The sequence below is a fragment of the Myotis brandtii genome, unplaced genomic scaffold (assembly GCF_000412655.1).
Source record: "Myotis brandtii unplaced genomic scaffold, ASM41265v1 scaffold191, whole genome shotgun sequence".
Classification (NCBI taxonomy): Eukaryota; Metazoa; Chordata; class Mammalia; order Chiroptera; family Vespertilionidae; genus Myotis; species Myotis brandtii.
The window spans coordinates 5,653,499-5,673,452 of NW_005357115.1; the positions used below are offsets into that span (position 1 = coordinate 5,653,499).

Sequence of the window (19,954 nt, forward strand, 5' to 3'; positions counted from 1 at the left end):
AGGCAGTTCAGGACCTGTGTTAGCGACTCCACAATGCAAGATGGACTCAAGGACTTTCTATCTGCCCAGCAGGCACTGTTGAGCGCTGGTCACTGTCTGACCTCCCGCACTCCCAGCATTCTGTCTGCGTTCCAGGCAGGAAGGAGGACAAGGGCAAAGGAAAAGAGAAGTATGAGAGCTGAGCCTGACCGCTCCACCCTTGCCAGCTTTCCTGGAATCCCACCCTATGCCTTTTGCTTATACTCACTGGCCAGGACTATATCACATGGCCACATGCATGTCCATTAGTTACATTATGGCTGTCCTCAAATCAGAATTCTCATAGTGAGGAAGAAGGGGAGAATTCTGAACAGGCATCTAGCAGGCCCTGCCAGGATAAGACAAAATTCCTGCCCCTACTAGCATAGAGATGTTCAAAGAATTTATACCCATGTATCTTGGCTTTTCAACAATGCAGTACTTGAGTCCCTTCTGTACTTTATGTCCTACTCATTCCATTGGTGATCTTATTCTATCCCAGGGCTGCAAGTAGTCGCATGATAGTGACTATCAACTTATATTTCCAGCCCAGTCCTCTCCCCTGAACTTCAGACGGAAATAGCCAACTGTCTACTTGGAATCTCCACTTAGATGTCTAATGAGTATCTCAATTTAACCTGTTCAGAATGAACTCCTTCCCCAAAACTGTCCTCCCACAGCCTCCTTCCCATGTCAGCAGACAACAATTTCATCCTCTTGGTTGCTCAGGCTAAAAACCATCCTAGATACCAGTGTCGCACATCTTATGTCCAATACTCCAGGAAATTCTGTTTAACTCTATCTTCACCTCCCAACTATATCCACAATCCCACCACTTCTCACCACTTTGATCACTAACATTCTGGTCCAAGCCACCATTATTTTACAGCTGCACTTCTGCGACAGACTCCTAAAATCCTCATTAGCCACATAATCCTTCCTTAAACGGTCATTCGACTTCCTCTTTTTAAATGATATTATCCTTGTCCCCCACCTCTCCTACTTATCCCCATGACTGATCATTCCTTACCCTCTGTAATTACTCAAAACTACAATACCAAAAAACTGTAATTTCAAAGTTCAGCATCCTACTTTTGACTACTTTTTCCACTCATTATGCCCTGTATTAATCCCACTCTAACATTCCTCCAACTCCACGAGGACCTACAATCCATTAATCCTATACTTTTTCACTGCCCCCACCCTCCCCTTACTGTTGCTTTTCTTCTTATTGAGCTTAATTTCCATGGTCAATACTTTCTTTGTCCACATGCCCTCAACTCCCCTGCCCTTCTATATTGAACTCATTTGGCAAACTCTCAAATCTGATCTACCTCTTCACATAATCAGGACCTGTGCCTATGCAGCTGACGTGACTGAAGAAAATATATAACCAAGCTGACTGATCCTACCTTCAATTGATCACTAACCTGAAGTGGAACATTTAATACCATCCAGAAAACATACTCTATTTCCTTAGGCTTTTCACTCTCTTATCCTTTTCTTATCTTTCCCTTTCTTCTCAAACCTCCAACTCTCCCCGCCCCCTCCATCTTTAGTCTCATTTGAAGATGTTCCTTTATATTTCAATGAGAAAAACAGAAGCAATCCAAAAAGAGACTTTTCAGGCAGAATCATCAATAATCAGCCCGATTTACCACTTCGTTAGGGATTTACTAAGGTGGTCATATGACTTATTATCCAAAATGGGGCACTTTGCAAATAAAAAGAGGCACTATTAAAAATTATGCCAGGACAATAAGTGTTTACCAGGGCTGTTTCAGGCAAAAGAGCAGGATCCATCACTGTCTTTAGTGACCATCCTCTACTGCTTACACAGGGAGAAAACCAGCAACCCATTCAGCCGTGCAAGTGACTCCATCAGGCAAACCAACCACAGCACCCTGAATGCCCGACACAATCCAGCGTGGGCTCCATTTACGTCATTTCTACCCTGAGTGGGCACGCCAATACTTCCCATCTCCCCTGAGTAAAAATGCAGAGTCACCTGCTTTATCTATATACTAGCCTTCCTTTCCTTTCACACATGGTCTATATTCAATCTTCAGGAAGGCCATTTCTGTCCCAATCTGAAGCTTAATCCTAATGCTTTAGAGAGAATGTACCCTTCTATGCTAAGTCAAACAGTCATTCTTCAAATCCCCAAAGGCTTCCCTCTTCCCCCAAAGCACAGTTGGTTTACATGAAATTTGTAAAAGTGTGTGCCACACCTTCTGTAATCAAAATGACTCCGGGTCATTCACTGAAACAACATTGCAAAAACCAGGTCACTGATGCAAAATTTTATTGAAGTCACCAATACATATGTTCTTCTGAGAAATGTTCTGAGCCATCCACTTGATTGTTACAGACACACACGCATCTTTTTTACTGATATATTTTTAGTTTGCTTGGCAAGAAAAAAAATCACAAATCAAATCCAAAAAGTCTGATTTTTAAAAATCTATATAAAGTGAGAGTTAAAACTGCATAATTCAAATAAAAAAGACAATTCCATACAAGTCCAGCAAGGCAAGTTGGCAACTGGAAGTGAAATAATCTCTTATACAAAATGCAAAAGGAGTCAAAGGTGAATTATAAAAAATAAAATTTTGGTCAGAAAATCATTACTATATGAAGCCACATATGGACACCTATTGTTTTCTTTAAGGTGAAAAGAAATCAAACTATTGGTTTTCTATGTATTCAGAAAGAAAAATTAGGAAAGTGTTTGGAAAATACTTCTTATATTAAGTGACTTCTGCTATCTAGAAGTCAGAGACATTCTGACTTTTTCTTGCCAATCAGTAGAAATGAGGAAATAAAGTGGTTGGCCTTCAGTGGGACACTCACAACACCCGAATGAGGTCCAGAGTGATCCGAGATCGGGGGACGTCAATGTTGAGTACTTGGACTTCCACCCTTTCTCCAGGGCCCAGTCCAAGACTCCTTCTCCTCTTCGTTTTAGAAAGCTTTGCTTCTGTTACATTTCGTATGGGAATCAACCCTGTTATCCCCACTCCTATATCCACAAAAATGCCAAACAAAGTGGCATTCTCAACTTTGCCTGTAAGAATTGTCCCAACCTGCAGATCTTGCAAGCAGACTATGCTTCTCTTGAAATCCGGTTGACTGAAATCTGCAAGGAAAGGGGAACAAAGACATCTAGTTTAATAAGAAGGTTCTGCACTTCCTAGACACAACACAAATGAGTAAGCGTTTACTACATCTCACTTATGTGCCCAGACCAGTATTAAGCAATCAGGGGTGACACAAAAGGAGCTGGACTCTGGTCTGCCTTCGGAGAAAACGCATCCTAGTTGGAGGAACAGCATTCACACAGTAGAAATAAGTCAAGAAAATTTACTCAAACACTTTCCTCTCCGCAAACTCTATCTCGTTAACATGTGAACACTGGCACTCCACTTAAGGACTGACTCTTATTTTCCTCTTTATGAGGTGATTAGAAAATAATTGTGCCCAATGAATACACAAGGCTGAATCGCAAACACTGAGAAAGTCAGACCCTTGGAGACAGAAGGTTGGGAGATTTTACCCAGTGCCTGAATCCTCACACTTTTTAAAGGTGGTAAAAATTACACCAACATTTGGTCAAATGTAGATGAAATTCCAATGTTCCTTTGTCTCACTTCTCCCCAACAAATCTGGAGCTCAGGAATCAATATCTATCCATTTTGAATATATTTACCCAATCAAAATTTATGGATTAATTCATCAAACATTTATTAACTCCTATTATTATCTCCTTGCCAGGCACTGCTGGGTGCTAGGGACACAAAGGTGAAGAAGTGTAGGTCTCTGTTCTCAAGGTCCTCCCAGCCCTCTTTTCTTGCTCACCGTGGTGTACATCCTTCTGTTCACTAATAATACTATCCCCCGAAAGGTGGGCATAAAGCATGCAAGGAATCATTATGGCTCTCATTAAAACAAAACAATAACAAAGGTTTTATAAGGGAGAAGGTTAGAACCAACAGTTTAAGTGGGGCGCTTGGATTATCTCTGGATTCCATTTATCCACGCTCTTCTTGGCCCCCTCTCCTAGGATTACTGAATGTTGATTCTAGTAACAAAGAACACATTCTGTGCTTGGATCTCCTTTCACTGAGACCTCATTTTCCCTCCACCCATTCCATTTCCTTTTCCTCCACAGCTGCTGGCTTTATCCTGATTACTTGTTGAAGCGATCCTTTACATTTGTATTAACAACTGGTCACCTCTCTGTTCCCCTTCCCCAGCCCAACCACATTGAAATCAAGATTTTTTGCAAACTCACCTTCTTCCTGTAAAACAAAAGCCTTCTTTAAACCTCAAATCTCATAAAAATAGGAATATGCTAACACTGGAACTGATTCTGTAGAATTTCACTTGATGCCGAAGCAGAAACCTACTCTAATGTAATATATTATGCTGGGCATTGACTGTGTCCAAGCAAAGTGAAACTAAGTCATGGATCAGGGTCAGAGGAAAGATGGTTTCCGAGGCCCCATAGGCATTGTTTTTATGCTTGAAAAGTCTTTCCCCCCCTTTTTTTCTCATAGAGGTCCAGCTGGTACAGATTCCCCAGGGGTTCCTGATCAGCTGCTTGGTTTAATTTTGCACGGAAAAGCAGAGTCAGGAACTACCTAATATGCTCCTGAAGACAGCCTGGGCCACTGAGAAATCAGAAAATCCACCATGTACCAGCAATCTTTAACACTTTGATTGGCAAGGTACATATATGCAGTCCTGTCACAAGGCTGCTTAGGATGAACCCAATTATGGAAACCGACTAGCAACCAGAGTGCTTATGTCATAAAACTGTGTCACAGAACACAGAAGACAGGATGAGTATCAGAAAAGAATGCTGCATCAAGAAGAGAAATCCTTTGGAGAAAATGGAGAAGAGAGATGAGACTTATTTGAAATTTCACTTGTCACAATGATAAAAACTGCAGTAACTGATAAGCCTACATGCATCGGGTTTCGGCTCAACTACGGGCATCACCAGGTGAGGATCTCTACTTGGCTGTTGGCTATTTAACTGAACTATGTAATTTAAGAGATAATCTTTGCCCTGAGCCTACATGTAACCGCAATAACAGAGGAATCAACCCCGAGACAGAAAAACAAAGATGGACAGCAAAACCCTTTCAGGAGGCCTGCAGCTGGAGCACATCTGCCAACCTTCTCATGCAGTGGTCCTAGGCACACCACCCTCCCGTCCCGCCTGTTGGAGAACCACTGCTCTACTTCGTATTCCTGCTAAACGACACCTTGGATGGACTGTTCAGACGCGTCGAATCCTACATTTTGGGCACAGATCTTACTCTATGTTTTATTTTACTTTTCTCCAACTTAAAAAAAATTAATTTCAAACTTACTGAAAAGTTGAGGTAAAATTATAATGAGCTTGCTGGTGGTGTTTTTAAATTCCCTTAAACTTTTTCAAAGAGGCATGTCCCATCACCCCAATGCAGCCTAACAAAGAATGAAATGAGCCAAGCCCTCAACATGGCATCATAAAACTGGTTATGAGACAAGTGCAGGTTCATTCAAATCTCAGGGCTTCCTATTCAAATTTCCTTGGGAAATTGATACCTTAATTCTTTCTCACCGGGTCACTGCTCTCAACAACTCTGGCTGTCATACTTCCGTCACCATCTACCTGTGCTGAAAGCTGAGAGCACTTTTAATTAGAAGGAAAAATCAACAGAGAGATAGTATCTTATTTGTTCAGTGTGTTCATTGACACAGAATCCAGGAACTTGGAAGGCTGTAATTTAGGAAGATTCGCTTTTTAGTTTGTGAACTGAATGCCTTACTTTGGACTTCTGGTTCCTATGAGATAAAAACCGTTTAGGAAAGGATGATAAAAACTGTGTGCCTCCATGCACACAGCAGCACATATATGATGCATGTAAACAGTAAGCAGGGAACGAGGAATCTGGAGACCTAGCTTCTAGCTTTGGCTTTGGATACTACCTAACTGAAATGACTTTGAAGGAAGGCCACCATGCCTTAGTTTTCTCATGAGTAGAATGGGAGAATAACATCTGTTTTGCCTATGGCATAGGATTGTTGTGAGGGCCATAGGACCTATCGTGAGCTATGCAAATGAAAGGTGCTACTGTTCAAGTTCAACTGCTTACCTGTTCGAAAGTCAAAGCTTTCAGGCTGGCTGAGACCATCTATGATGATCTGTAAAGAGGGCATTGTTGTTTGTAATCTTTCTGCAAGTTTCTCTATTCCTTCCTTTTCAAGGAATGACTTTATTTTTTGTTGCATTTCAGGCTTCCCAATTTCACACAGTGTTCCTCCAATGAAGGATAAAAACCTGCAGGGGGTGGAGGGCAGGGGAGGGAGACCAACACTTATTAATAATATTACCTATTTTCCAATTTCCTTATACAGACCACCCTAAAATTCAGTCATCTCAGATCCATATAATAATCTATCAGTCTTTACTGAAAACCTACTATGTGTCCATGATATAATACATGATCTGTCTTGAAAAAAAAAAAAAGAAAGAAAGAAAAGGGAAGGGAAGGGATGGATTTAGGTTCTTGTACTATTTTCCAACGAAGCATCTACAGGTCAGAAACATTTTACAGTGTAATGTTCTTTAGAGTTTAGTGTCATATGTGTTTGCTGAATGAGGATACCTATATTTACCTCATGATTCCTAAAATTTCAGTTAGAAAAACTTATTTGAATTTAAATTATTTTATATCAACAATGAATTGATGATATAAAAATTCATCAAAATCCCCAACAAGCACTGCCAGCTTTTGACAAATGCATTACTCTAGTCAGGTGCCATACCATTGCTTTGTACTTGTGTTACCTGTGCAAGCATACCGCCAGCTTAGTAATTCTCAAATGCCATCAACAGGCAAGCCTCACATGAACTAATTAAAATCAGTCCATTAGCCCTAACCGGTTTGGCTCAGTGGATAGAGCGTCGGTCTGCGGACTGAAGGGTCCCAGGTTCGATTCCGATCAAGGGCATGTACCTTGGTTGCGGGCACATCCCCAGTAGGAGGTGTGCGGGAGGCAGCTGATCGATGTTTCTCTCTCATCGATGTTTCTAACTCTCTATCCCTCTCCCTTCCTCTCTGTAAAAAATCAATAAAATATATTTAAAAAGAAATAAATAAAATAAAATCAGTACACTAAGTATATTCAGCATCAACAGAGAAAAATGGAAGCGATGAAAGGACAGACTACAATTATATAGCCTTAAGATGAACATTATCTTTATAAGCTTTATAATTATACTAGAGGCGCAGTGCACTGCAGGGGGGGGGGGGGGCCCCCTCTTGCTTCTTCTCACATTTATAACTATACTAGAGGCCCAGTGCACGAAATTCGTGCATGGGGAGGGGAGGGGAGGTCCCCTCAGCCCAGCCTGCAGCCTCTCCAATCCAGGACCCCTTGGGGGATGTCCGACTGCCGGTTTAGGTTTAATCCTGGGGATCAGGCCTAAACCAGCAGTCGGACATCCCTCTCCCAATCCTGGACCACTGGCTCCAAATCTCTCACCTGCCTGCCTGCCTGGTTGCCCCCAAGTGTCCACCCCCCAACCCCCGCTGGCCCAAATGCCCCTCACTGCCTCTGCGTGCCAGCCCGGTCACCCCCAACTGCCCCTCCCTGCTGGCCTGGTCACCCCTGACGACCCCCCCCACTGGCATGGCCGCCCCACGCAGCCTTCTGTTCAGTCGTCTGGTCGTCCCTCATTAACACTCCTGCCGGCCTGGTCGCCCCACGCAGCCTACTTGTTCAGTCGTTTGGTCGTCCCTCACTAACCCCCCTGCAGGCCTGGTCGCCCCACGCAGCCTACTTGTTCAGTCGTTTGGTCGTCCCTCACTAACCCCCCTGCAGGCCTGGTCGCCCCACGCAGCCTACTTGTTCAGTCGTTTGGTCGTCCCTCACTAACCCCCCTGCCAGCCTGGTTGTAGGCAGCCATCTTGTGAGGGTGTAAGGGTTAATTTGCATATTACCGCATTATATAGGACTAGAGGCCCGGTGCACAAAAATTTGTGCGCTCGGGGGGTCCCTCAGCCTGGCCTGTGCCCTCCCACAGTCTGCGACCCCTCAGGGGATGTCCACTTGTTGGCTTAGGCTCGCTCCCCGGGGAATCGGGCCTAAGCTGGCAATCAGACATCCCTCTGGCAGCCCAGGGCCCTCAGGGGATGTCAACTTGCCAGCGGGGACCAGGCCTAAGCTGCAGTCAGACATCCTTAGCGCTGCTGAGGAAGCGGGAGAGGCTCCCGCCATCACTGCTGTGCTGGCAGCCGTCAGCCTGGCTTGTGGTTGAGTAGAGCTCCCCCTGTGGGAGCGCACTGACCACCAGGGGGCAGCTCCTGCATTGAGCATCTGCCCCCTGGGGGTCAATGTGTGTCATAGTGACCAGTCATTCCCAGTCGCAATGCTGTTAGGGTCAATTTGCATATTACCCTTTTATTATATAGGATAGGATAGAGGCCTGGTGCACAGGTGGGGGCCGGCTGGTTTGCCCTGAAGGGTGTCCCAGATCAGGGTGGGGGTCCCACTGGAGTGCCTGGCTAGCCTGGGTGAGGGGCTGAGGGCTGGCTGCAGGCTGGCCACAGCCCCTTCAGGGTGGGGGTCCCCCTGGGGTGCCTGGCCAGCCTGGGTGAGGGGCTGATGGCTGTTTGCAGGCTGGCCACTGCCCCCAGCCACCCAAGCTCCCAGTAGAGGCTGGCTTGAAGCAGGTATCTGGGATTTATTTATCTTCTATAATTGAAACGTTGTTGCCTTTAGCAGAGGCCACAGCCGGCAAGGGCAGGCGGGAAGCTTGGCTTCCTCCATCACCGGGGCAATCAAGCCTCCTGCTTGCTCCAGCTCCGTGGCTGCCGGCCGCCATCTTGGTTGGGTTAATTTGCATATAGTCGCTCTGACTGGCTGGTGGGCGTGGCTTGGCGTGTAGCCAAGTTATGGTCAATTTGCATGTTTCTCTTTTATTAGATTAGATAGCTGCAATATTTACAAAATAAAAGTATCTGCCTTTCTCAATTTCCCTTTGCTATGTTTGCCATTCTCTTGCTTGAACAGCGACCTATCAATTACTTAGCTTTTGGAGTTCAATAATAAGTTAAGACAAAAAGATAATAAAGAGTTAAGCTGCATTTCACTTAAATTTCATCTGAATATTGAGCTGTAGCTCACTTTCTTGATAGTCCTTGGCTGGGTATTTTTTTACATCGGTGATTTTCAACCTTTTCATCTCACAAAGAATACCTAAACAAATTACTAAAATTCTACAGCACACCAAAAAATATATTCTATTTTTTGCTGATCTGACCAAAAAAAAAAAATAGGTATAACTTTGATTCATTCACACCAGCCAGCTATTATGTTGGCTATTGTTATTTTTTCATTTGACAATCTAAGGGAAAAGAGGTCAGTGCTGCTGACTAAATAGTCAGGTATTGCATGTCTTAAAAATTCTTGTGGCGCACCAGTGTGCCTCTTGTGGCACACCGGTTGAAAATCGCTGTTCTACATCATTAAGTTTCATTTCCTATGATTAATGGCACTTTAAAAATGTCAACACAGTAATCAGACAGTGATACTAATGCCATCAAATCCTTTCCTCTTAGGATGTCTCTGGAATACAAAATGGGAAAAAGGAAAATGTTGGAGGCTTGTCTATGATCAGAATTGGGACCTATGCCATTTTGCAGGCTGTTGCAAAAGGAATACTTACGATTTCCAGTCTTTTTTGCATAGTTGTGTTCAACCAGAAAGGCCTCTTTGGTGATAATCTGGTACTGGTAATCTGATATCTGCTGGAGTAAACTCTCTCATCTCTCATTTCACTAATGTGTCTCTTTGGGTTCAAATGTGCAACCCTCCTACATTTTGAAAGCCATATTTTTGGTCAAAAACTGATTCTCTAAAATCTAATTAATTCTCTTGACAATGTATTTTGGTTAATGACCTAATGAAAGACCAAGGAGTTGGTGCCTGGTCTCCTTTTTCAGAAATGAGCTTCCATCCAAATTGGCGGCCAGTGAGCTACCCACTATTTGTGTGTCCATGGCTTCCCCAGCCCACCAGAGAGGCAGCCAGTGTCTGTTAGTGCTGATGGATGGGCAGTAGCACATATGGGCCCTGGTGACAGGGAACAGCTGCTGGAGCTTTGACTGATGGGGCAGATGATACATGACAACCTCTGCCCACAGCCAACTTCCTTTCTCAACTTTCTAAATAATACATGCCCTGCTGAGCAGGCTTCCCGGGTATTTACCAGAACATCTTTCAAATCCCCAAGACTCTGGCCTACAATCAACTGTTAAAGTGCCAAAAAAGTATATTCATGAGCTGTAAATCTATAACCTTGAATAGCATCTTATCATTAGTACAAGTAACTAAATGGCAGAAACTTCCCCAAACAGAAATACTGGCTTGGGAGGCTTAAGGTTGTTGTGTGTAACTAACGTCTACCAAAGTCACTTCCATTGAAAGAATTCCGTTTATAGTGGTTGCAGATGTAAAAAGAAGGTTGGTCGGTTTAACCTGAATGCATATTTCATTCTCACACACTAAGCCCGAGGGCACCGGTAACTGAAATCAATAAAAAAACGACCAAATTGTGCTCCTAGCTAATGCTTCGCATTGATCAGACCTATTTTTAAATGACTATGGAACAAAGTCAAATGCTTTTTAATTGTGAAAACTTTTTAAAGTTACAACAGGACTGCAGAGAAAGGAACATAGCAAACACAAGGGAGAGGAACTACAGAATGAACTGGGAATAGCATTCAGAATGACCTCTACCTTATTGGATTGCAAATACGTCTGACCGTGAATGACAGAAAATGATGTTTTATGCTCAGTAGTCACTCAAATATGTGTTCTTTAAATATCCTAAAAAAATTTATTCTACATATTCTGAATTTTCACCCTAGAACTGAGTGTGATCAGGAATATCCAATACAAAGTTTCATTTAGAACTGAGTATGTAATACTCAATATAAAGTCCTTTCTGGCTCAGAAGTACCAAATAAAAATACAATGTGCTTTATGACGCTTGGACACAGAATGTAAATGGACATGTACTGATAATTATGCGTGAAGCATTATGTTAGTGCTTGATAGATGTTCTTATTTAATCCTGACAATAATCCTAAAAGACAGACATGTCATACAGAAAAGGACAACTGAGGCTCAGGGAGGTTAAATAATTTTCCCAAGGACACACAGCTATTTTCACTAAACGGAGTTTCATGCCATACACATCCATGTGTGTCTGTTTATAACTGCAGTTATGTCAAAAATTAAATGGCAATATTTGGTTAAGCTATAAAATACAATACTTTTGGTAACATTTCACCGGCACAACTTAATGGCAGATTAGTTTTAAACATTAGACTGTTAATATTGATAAATCCCACAAAGAAGTTGTTATATAAATGCATTTCAGTAGACAATCTTTCACAATTCAGTGAGTTATGAAAGTCAGAGTCTCATTTTCTCCACTGTCCCTGGAAGGCATTTCAGTTTGCTAAGGAGCACTGTCTGCGCTGCTGTTTTTATTTAATATGTAATTTCACCCATCTTACTTAAAGTAAGAAAGTAGCATAAGTGCAACAAATGAGCACATCATGTTCTTTTCACATACATCTGCACAAAGTTAAAATACAGAGCTTGCCGCAGAGAGCATGCCTGTTTTCAAACAGAATGCCAGAGAACCTAAAATCACTGACATTTTCAACAGAAACTTGTTACAAATGCACTCAAAGAATAAAAGTCTTTGTAAGGTTTTTTTCCTGAAGAATAAGAAATTCTCAAGACTCACAGGAGTTCAGATATAGCCATTCAGTTTTATGTAATCATTTCCAGCATGGAGAAAAAAAGCTCAGGAGCCCAGGGCTTGGCTCATTACATTAAAGCAACGTGATACCCCACAGAGCACAGAAGAACCGCGGTGATGCAACACCATCACTTTAAAACCGGCCTAATATTAGCCCATATGTGTAGGCCAAACTCACAGGATTTATAACTCCACAAAGAACATGCTGCAAGGGCAAAGGCTTCTAGCTGTCTAGCCACTCTTAACACTTTTAAGAGAGATTTTTGTTACTTGTTTATTTTTATCCATTAGTTTTACTCAGCTTTTAAGTCATTACATCAATAAACAAAACGTTAAATTCCAAGAGCACAGTCATTTTAGAAATAAAAAGGTACAGATAAAGCAGGTCATGATATGTAATACAGGTAGACATTCAATGATGTAAAAAGAAAGCTTATTCTAGGACAGGGGTGGGCAACCCATGGCACACGTGCCAAACATGGCACGCCAGTAACTTTTGCTGGCACGCGAAACCCTCTCTTATAATCTTCCATTTACAATTTTTTTCTTAATATCGACTTTTTTATTTTTCAGATAAATTCAGCGTAGGTGCATCTTAGATAAATAAATAATTTTACATAACAAGTTATCTTAAAGACCATAGACATGGATTTACGAGAGAGGGGAAGAGCAATTTCTATGCCTCTGCCTTAACTCTCCCTGCCTTCCTAGATCCGACCAGTGTTTTGGTTTCATCCACATACGCTTGTGAATCTTTGTTCTCAGTGATGAATTTTGTTAAGTCTCGTAATAGGAGTAGCCTGACGGATGAAAGTAGTAGCTCGTGCATATCTCTGAAGGTCACGAAATATAAACCTGATGTAAAATCTCTGTCATCAGTGATGCAGCAGCAAAAGTCCCACTGATAATATCAAACGGAGTCATAAAGTTTTCTGTCGGACTATCAGTGTACATGTATACATTAAAAAATAAATGTATTTTTCATCATCATATACTGTGTTTTTGTCGCTCAAATGAATTTTATTATTTCTTCAAGGTTCTTCACATACGTACACCTTAAGAGATATCAAGTAGGCATAACATGTTCTCAAAAAATTAGGGTTGGCACGCAGAAGAATTTTGAGTCAGAGATTTTGCTGGTTTTGGGACGCACTCACAAAAAGGTTGCCCACCCCTGTTCTAGGAGAAAACCTCCCCTTCTTAACTGTGACTGTAGAGTAAGCGTTGGGACGCAAATGAAAATTCAGTGATAGTTTGTTATACTAAAAACCACAGATACTACATATTCTTAAATCTGCTGCACTTAATATTAAAGACTGACTATAAATTCCAACATGGCAAAGGAGAAAAACCTGGTATTTCTTTTGTAGCATCCGCAGGAGAATTGATACAGGTTAGCAGGTAGCAGCACACAATTAGATAAAAGGCAACCCTGGCTTTACCCACCTCTCAGCAGTCAAATCGAAGGAGCAGCGACGTGAATTGCACTGTAATCATCATCAATGAATCGTTTCAAACTTCTAACCTCTTTGTTAAACTGAGACCCTGGACTGGGCCAGAGTCCTTAAAAAGCTTTGCTGGTGCAAAATCCATGGGTAACGGTAAATTCAAGTAGAGTGCATTCATGGAGAGGCCCCAGAACACCTACTGTGCTGTAGAAGCTGGTAGGTAAGTGAGGATAATATTTAAATTGCTTTTCTTAGCACTTAATCAACCACAGAAAGTTACAGCAAGTCATTTTTCACAAGAACTTACAGCTGACTGGCTTTTGAAAACTTATTGCAGATGAACTTTAAAAAAAAAAAAAGTAACCCTTCCAGAAAGGGCAGTGAGGCTGTTTCCCAAGTCCTCACAGATTCTGATCTGAGAGTACAGTTTCAAATGGCATGCAGCTATCTGGGCTGCAGCGAGGCATTTTCAGCGCCACTGGCTTGGCAGCATTTGGAGACTTTGGGGGCACCTCCTGCATCTAAGAATAAAAACAACAACAACAAAACGGGAGGAGCTGAAAAGGATAAGCCTAAGGAATGCAGTTTGTCTTCCAAAAGACTCCGTTTATAAGTATCAGACTGTTACCTGCTTCTAACTTCGGAAGAACTTACTATTCCTTCTTTTTGAAAGGTCTGGTGTGCATACACAGAAACTGGATAATTGATGCATGTTACATTAGTTGTATGTAGGAGAACATATCCTTAGAAAACTATTTTATTTTAGCAATTTAGACCAGAAAATTAAATTTGTAAAAATAAAAAGTCAGTTAAAAGATTTAGGATGCTCTCTTTAGAAATATAGTTGAAGACATTGCTTGTATAGTTATATCAAAGAAAATATCTAAGACCAATGAAATAACTGATATCACAGAGAATAAGTAGCACTGATTTTGATGTAGCTATTCCTATTTCAGAACCAGGTATGATATACTGTGTGATTATAACTTAATTAAAATTATGATTATAACTTAATTAAAATTATCATTTAAAAAACCCAAATGTATATACATATACATTTAAATGAGTCAAGTATATAAAAATGAGAAGGCATCATTGCTGAAATGCTGTGGTTGCATCTAAAGATTTCTAAAATCCTGTTTCAGGAATTGCCTTAGAAATTAATTTATAAGTAACAAAAGAAAATCAGTTTTCCACATTTTTAAAAACACCCCTGACCCCATGAAAAGAACCAAAAGTATCCCAACAACTCAATATCACTTGGTTTGATCATCCTGTTCCCACTGAGTCTGGCCATTTTGAACACACACCACACAACCTCAAATGATAAAAGATTTGCTGAAATTAAGGTCTTCAACGGAATGTGACAAAATGCTGAAGCCTTGGAGGATAATTTAGAATCACACAAAGCAGATGTGGTATATGTACACAATGAAAGTACTACACGGCCATAAGAAACAATGAAATAGCGTAATTTACAACAACATGGATGGACCTTGAGAACATTATGCGAAGTGAAATAAGTCAAACAGAGAAAGCTAAGAACTATGTGATTTAACTCATATGTGGAATATAAAACTGAAACTTATGTACACAAACAGCAATGTGGTGGTTGCCAGAGGGAAGGGGGTGGGAAAGAAAGGGGTCCTAATATGAGGTGACAGGAGATTTGACTTTGGGTGGTGGGCACATGGTCCTATATACAGATTTTATAAATTATTAATCCTCACATGTAACCTATATGTTCATGTAGATTAATGTCACCCCAATAAAATCCTATATAATAAAAGGTAAAAAAAAGAAAAAAAAGAATCACACATCCAGCTTCCTCATTAAGTATTTACTGTGGAGAAGACTGAACGTGTGGTAACAGAGCCTTTGCCCTGAATGAGCTTGTAGCCTACTTTTAAACAATGACTATGCTGGAATAAATAATCTCCCACTTACACCTGCTCTTTTAGAGGTAGGATTTTACATGCAGGTAAATAGATCCTTTGAAAGTGTTCATAAAGATGATTTCATTCTCTCAAAAATTTATTGTGGCTGTAGGTTTTCAGATAAGGGAATCAAAACTCAGATTAAGTGACCTGCCCAAAGTTACACAGCTGAGACCACAGGTCGTAGCTAAGGTAAAAGTTGTCATATATCACATCATCATTAGCACTCCTTACCCCTTTACTGTGGGTGATTTTCAATGCAGACAGAAGATTTAGATCCCAGATAAAAATTTGGCACCCAGGACCACTGCCTGGGAGTAATTTATTATTTTTAAAACCAAATTCAAAAGGAAAAGGTTTGGCTCTGTTTGAGTTACTGAATAAGAGTTGGAAAAAATTAAGTTAGTGGTTTCAAAGGCTGCAGACTCTCTAACAGTTCAAAAACACTGTTTAGAATTCATATAATTTAATTTACTGGCTGTAAAGCCATAACATGTATTAGTGCCTGTGAATATTTGAAAGAGAAGGGCAAATTAAAAAGTAGTATTCAAAAACATACAGGCTAGAGATGGTAGAGCTAAAATTAAACAGCTCCGACGCTACTAGGGGATAAAGCCCATGTTTTAGGGTAAAGGACGATCTCCCTTGGAAACAGCCCTTTTCCTGTGGATTCTATCTATCTGGCCAAGAAATCCTCCTTTCACGAAACTGGAAAATGCTTAACATCTGCCATTTCCATAAATCCCCCGGTTGTCCTCTGAATGGGCAGAACCATTTTTATTCCATTTATAGAGTAGGCAATTAAGGTCAAAGTAATTTGCTTATGGTCACACAGAGAGTCAAAAGACAGGCTAAGATTGAAATGCATAGCAAGACAGGGGACAGGAAGGAGGCAGGGAGGAGGGAGATAATGGGAGACTAAGTCGATATCCTACTGCGTTTCAGGCTCCAGACTGAATGATCTAAACCTGGGGAAGAGAAGAGCAGGGCAGATACTTTGGAGATGGAAGGGACTGAGGCAAGCACAACCTTATGGCTGGCCGGCCGGCAACTCCTCACTCTTCCTCCCCCGGGAACTGACTGACGGGCTGCTCCGGGCATGTAGGAAAGGCAGGTCCAAGACCCAGTGTTAATGTTCATTAATAATGTTAAATGACCTCAATGATATCCAGATCTCATGATTAACCCCACCCCCACCCCCACCCCCGGGAGACTACCAGTCATAAGCCACCCACCTCCCTACTTTTCTTTTATGGCTTAGCTTGACAGCCCCTTCTCAACCACAACAAAAATAACAGCAATAATAATTATAGCAACACCAATAAGCTTACTGTCCCAGGTGCTAAGAATTCAATAGATATTGACTCATGTAATCCCATGAGATATGTACTATCCTCATTTAACAGACAAGGCAACTGAGGTACAGGGAGGTTAAACAACTCTCCCAGATCAAACAGGCATGATCTGCAGCCAGGCAGGCTGGCACTCTCCTGATAGAGGGCTTTCTCCCCTGGGAAACAGCCCTTTACTATGGGTTCTATCTATCCACAGCAAAGACTCAGGATTCTTCCTGGTATCTTCTATCAGCCCTGCCCCACACTTCGTGTCGGGGGTGTGTTGGGAATGGCGTGTGAGACATTTGATATAACAATCAATTCCTAAGAAACCCACAGTCTGATCATATGATTCTCCAGTGGGTAGATTCTCTTTCATCATTTTTCTCTTTGTGAAGGCACTTTGGAAAATATGATGAATGTTAACTTCCTGGGAATTACAGTAAGATGTTTGAGTTTTAACTACTAACAAGAAAAAAAAATCCCTTTCAATAATTCATCTATTTATCATGTTTAGATTTTAGGTTTGACCTCTCTTTTACAATGTTATATTCCTTTATAAAAAGGCAATCTAATATTGTCTAATCATAGCTCCATAGAAGTTAATGTAGGTCACTATTGATACACATCCTAAGATATCGCTTATCAAAAGCCAGAAATCATTCTGCCGTAATTTTCATGTCTGAATGCTGCCAACTTTTGTGAGGCAAGAACAGAAAAATTAAGATCTTTCAAATTTGCAAATACTAGTAATTTCTTAGGTCTGTTAACTTAATCTTCATTTATTTTACAGCATTTGTAGTTGGGTTTCTTTTCAGGCAAGGTTCCCACAAAGAAGCATGTTTTTACCATTGCAGAAGTTAGTTGGCGTGAGAATGCAGAGTAAAGCTGCAGTAAATTTTAGACGTGGGAGGAGGTGAGCTAGACACACTCAGTAGGCTAAATGACTTACCCCTCAAAAAAATTACAAGTCATTGACCTTCTGGGTGACAGTCGAAACTATGAATATTAAATCTGTGAATGTCATTGCTCTACTGCTGCTGTTTTGTTTTAAAATAAAAACAATCTAAACTTCTTGCATTACAGCTGCTTAGAAGCTAGAAAACCTTTCTTGCTGGGCAGAAAGCTGAGGTTGGAAAGAATGTGATAAAACCCCTGAAAGCGATTCAAAAAAAGAGTTTGGAGACGCTAAATCCTTGAACAGGAAAGAAACAGACTTCAGCAGGGCCCAACAGCCCTATCCGGCTGGACTTAATGCAGGTGCATGGCAGAGAGCAAGGGAATACCTCTACAGGGCCTCCCACCCTATTGCTCCAACTGCTTTTAATCCATGAGCATCAGATAGGTCCTTCTATCTCATCAAAGAGCCCTTGTGTATCTGCTGGGTTAATTCTACTTTTTGTGTGTGTGGGTTTCCTCCCTCCCCCAGCCTTACTGAGATATAATTGACAGTATAATTTCAAGATAATATACTTATGTAACTGCAAAATGATTATCACCACAGTATTAGCAAACACTTTCATCAGGCCTCATAATTGCCATTTTTGTGGTAAGAACATTTAAGATCTACTCACTAACTTTAAAGTATATAATACAGTATTATTAGCTATATTCACCATGCTGTACATAATATGCTCAGAACTCACTCACCTTACAACTGCAAGTTTGTACCCTCTGACCAACTTCTGCTCTTAAAAATCTGACACAATATTTTTATAAATTAAGAATAAACATTGCTTGGTTTTTGTACAGAAGATTCTTACCTCTCCAAGTAAATATTTGGTTGGGTTATGTGATTCTTCTGTCCCAGACCTGTATTTTGCATTAATGGTTGTTTACTCTCTGAAAACATACTTTTCAACATTGATTATAAGGGTCAGTAATAGGTACATCATCAGTAATAAAGGGAATACCATAGTACTACTATTATAGTACAGATATTGACACAAATCACTCCTTGGTATACATTTCCCTAGTCCACTAGAAAGGTATTGCATGTCACATTCCTGCTACACAGGCTGCTAACCAATTCTAGAAACTGGTCTTTTAAAATTTTTCCCTAATGGCTGAAATGGAAATAACAATTAAATACTAGCTAATGCTTTATCAAAATGAGTGCTGAGTGACAGTCTTGACATTAAATTTCCTGGCATTTTTCAAGTTGAATCAAGAACATAACTTTCAGGCTTAACTATCTGGAGTGAATCAAATTCTCAATGCAGCAGATTCTTTGGGAAAATGCCAAGTCTCACTGTGACATGTACAAATCAGCATAATCTGCAGCACAAAGCATTACCTCCTGGCACCTTATTCAAGGAAAAGGGGAAATCGGATACTTGCTTTTGGATCTCTTGATCAACCGAGATGGGAGGACAAAAACAGAAGAGGCGTGGGGGAATAGCAACCCCTAAACAGTTTCTGGGCTTCATTTTACTCATAATATAGCAGCAATTTTACTCCTAGTCCATATTACCCAACACAATGAAATCACTCACACATGGGGACACCATGACAATTTCTGGTTGATGACAACAAATGGTAAGTGATCCTCTTTCATGGTCTGTCTCTGTTTTCTAGTCTATAAAAACTAGGAAGGCCGGGTTCTGAACACAATATTCTGTGGAGCATGAGATTCAATGTGGGGAGGTCCTCAAATCCCTTCAATCCACAAGGGATTCTGAAAGAATTACTCACTCAACAGGTGGGACAGGCACCAGCAGAAATAATGATCTAGATGTTCTATCAACAGTTCTGCTTACACAACTGCAATGACCGCAGCCATTTTAGACTACAGAAAAAATATTTAGGTTGAAGTAAAGCTAGACATTTCATTTTGCTCCTTGACACTTAAAATTGCCAATTCCTGAGTAGTCGCTTTCCTCGGTGTTCTTCTACGTAGCCATCTTTACACTTTCTATTGCTGTTGTTTATTCCTTCATTAAACAAATATTGCCGTATCAGTCTGTATTCAGTGATGGGGATAGAATAAACCAGATTCATAAGGTCCCTGTTCTGTAGCTTATAGCCTACAATTATAACTAACTAGCCTAGCAAATCTTGTATAAAAATTTCAGGTGCATTATTTATTTTGCAGGAACAAGGACAATTAGAGAGGCTCACAGCTTTACTTTAACCACAATATTCCTTTTCATAATCCAAGTCTATTATGAATAAGTGGGGTAAAGTGGAAGAAGCTTTTTAATTACAAAATTTTAAATCTATTATTCCTTTTCTCGCTTTTATATAAGACTAGAGGCCCGGTGCACTGATTCGTGCACTGGTGGGGTCCCTTGGCCTGGCCTGCGCCCTCTCACAATCCAGGACCTCTTGGGGGATGTCGGATAGCTGGTTTCAGTCCAATCCCTGCAGGCCCAATCCAGA

General features: G+C 41.0%; 1 protein-coding gene and 1 long non-coding RNA gene across 4 annotated transcripts in view; one reads left to right on the forward strand and one right to left on the reverse strand.

The window, feature by feature from the left end:
• Positions 1 to 2,306: 2,306 nt before the first annotated feature.
• The window catches only part of SRBD1 (S1 RNA binding domain 1), a 158,060-nt gene continuing 140,412 nt past the window's right edge, over positions 2,307 to 19,954 (reverse strand). For all 3 annotated transcript variants that reach the window (XM_005864778.2, XM_005864776.2, XM_005864777.2), the window contains 2 exons: positions 6,168 to 6,352; positions 2,307 to 3,157 (listed from right to left, as the gene is read on the reverse strand). In XM_005864778.2, the coding sequence (XP_005864840.1) occupies positions 2,868 to 3,157; positions 6,168 to 6,352 (475 nt within the window). In that variant the 3' untranslated portion in view covers positions 2,307 to 2,867. The remainder of the gene's footprint in view (positions 3,158 to 6,167; positions 6,353 to 19,954) is intronic.
• LOC106725844 overlaps positions 16,630 to 19,954 on the forward strand; it is a 13,832-nt gene continuing 10,507 nt past the window's right edge. The window contains exon 1 of the long non-coding RNA XR_001361840.1: positions 16,630 to 16,659. This is a non-coding gene — a long non-coding RNA (uncharacterized LOC106725844). The remainder of the gene's footprint in view (positions 16,660 to 19,954) is intronic.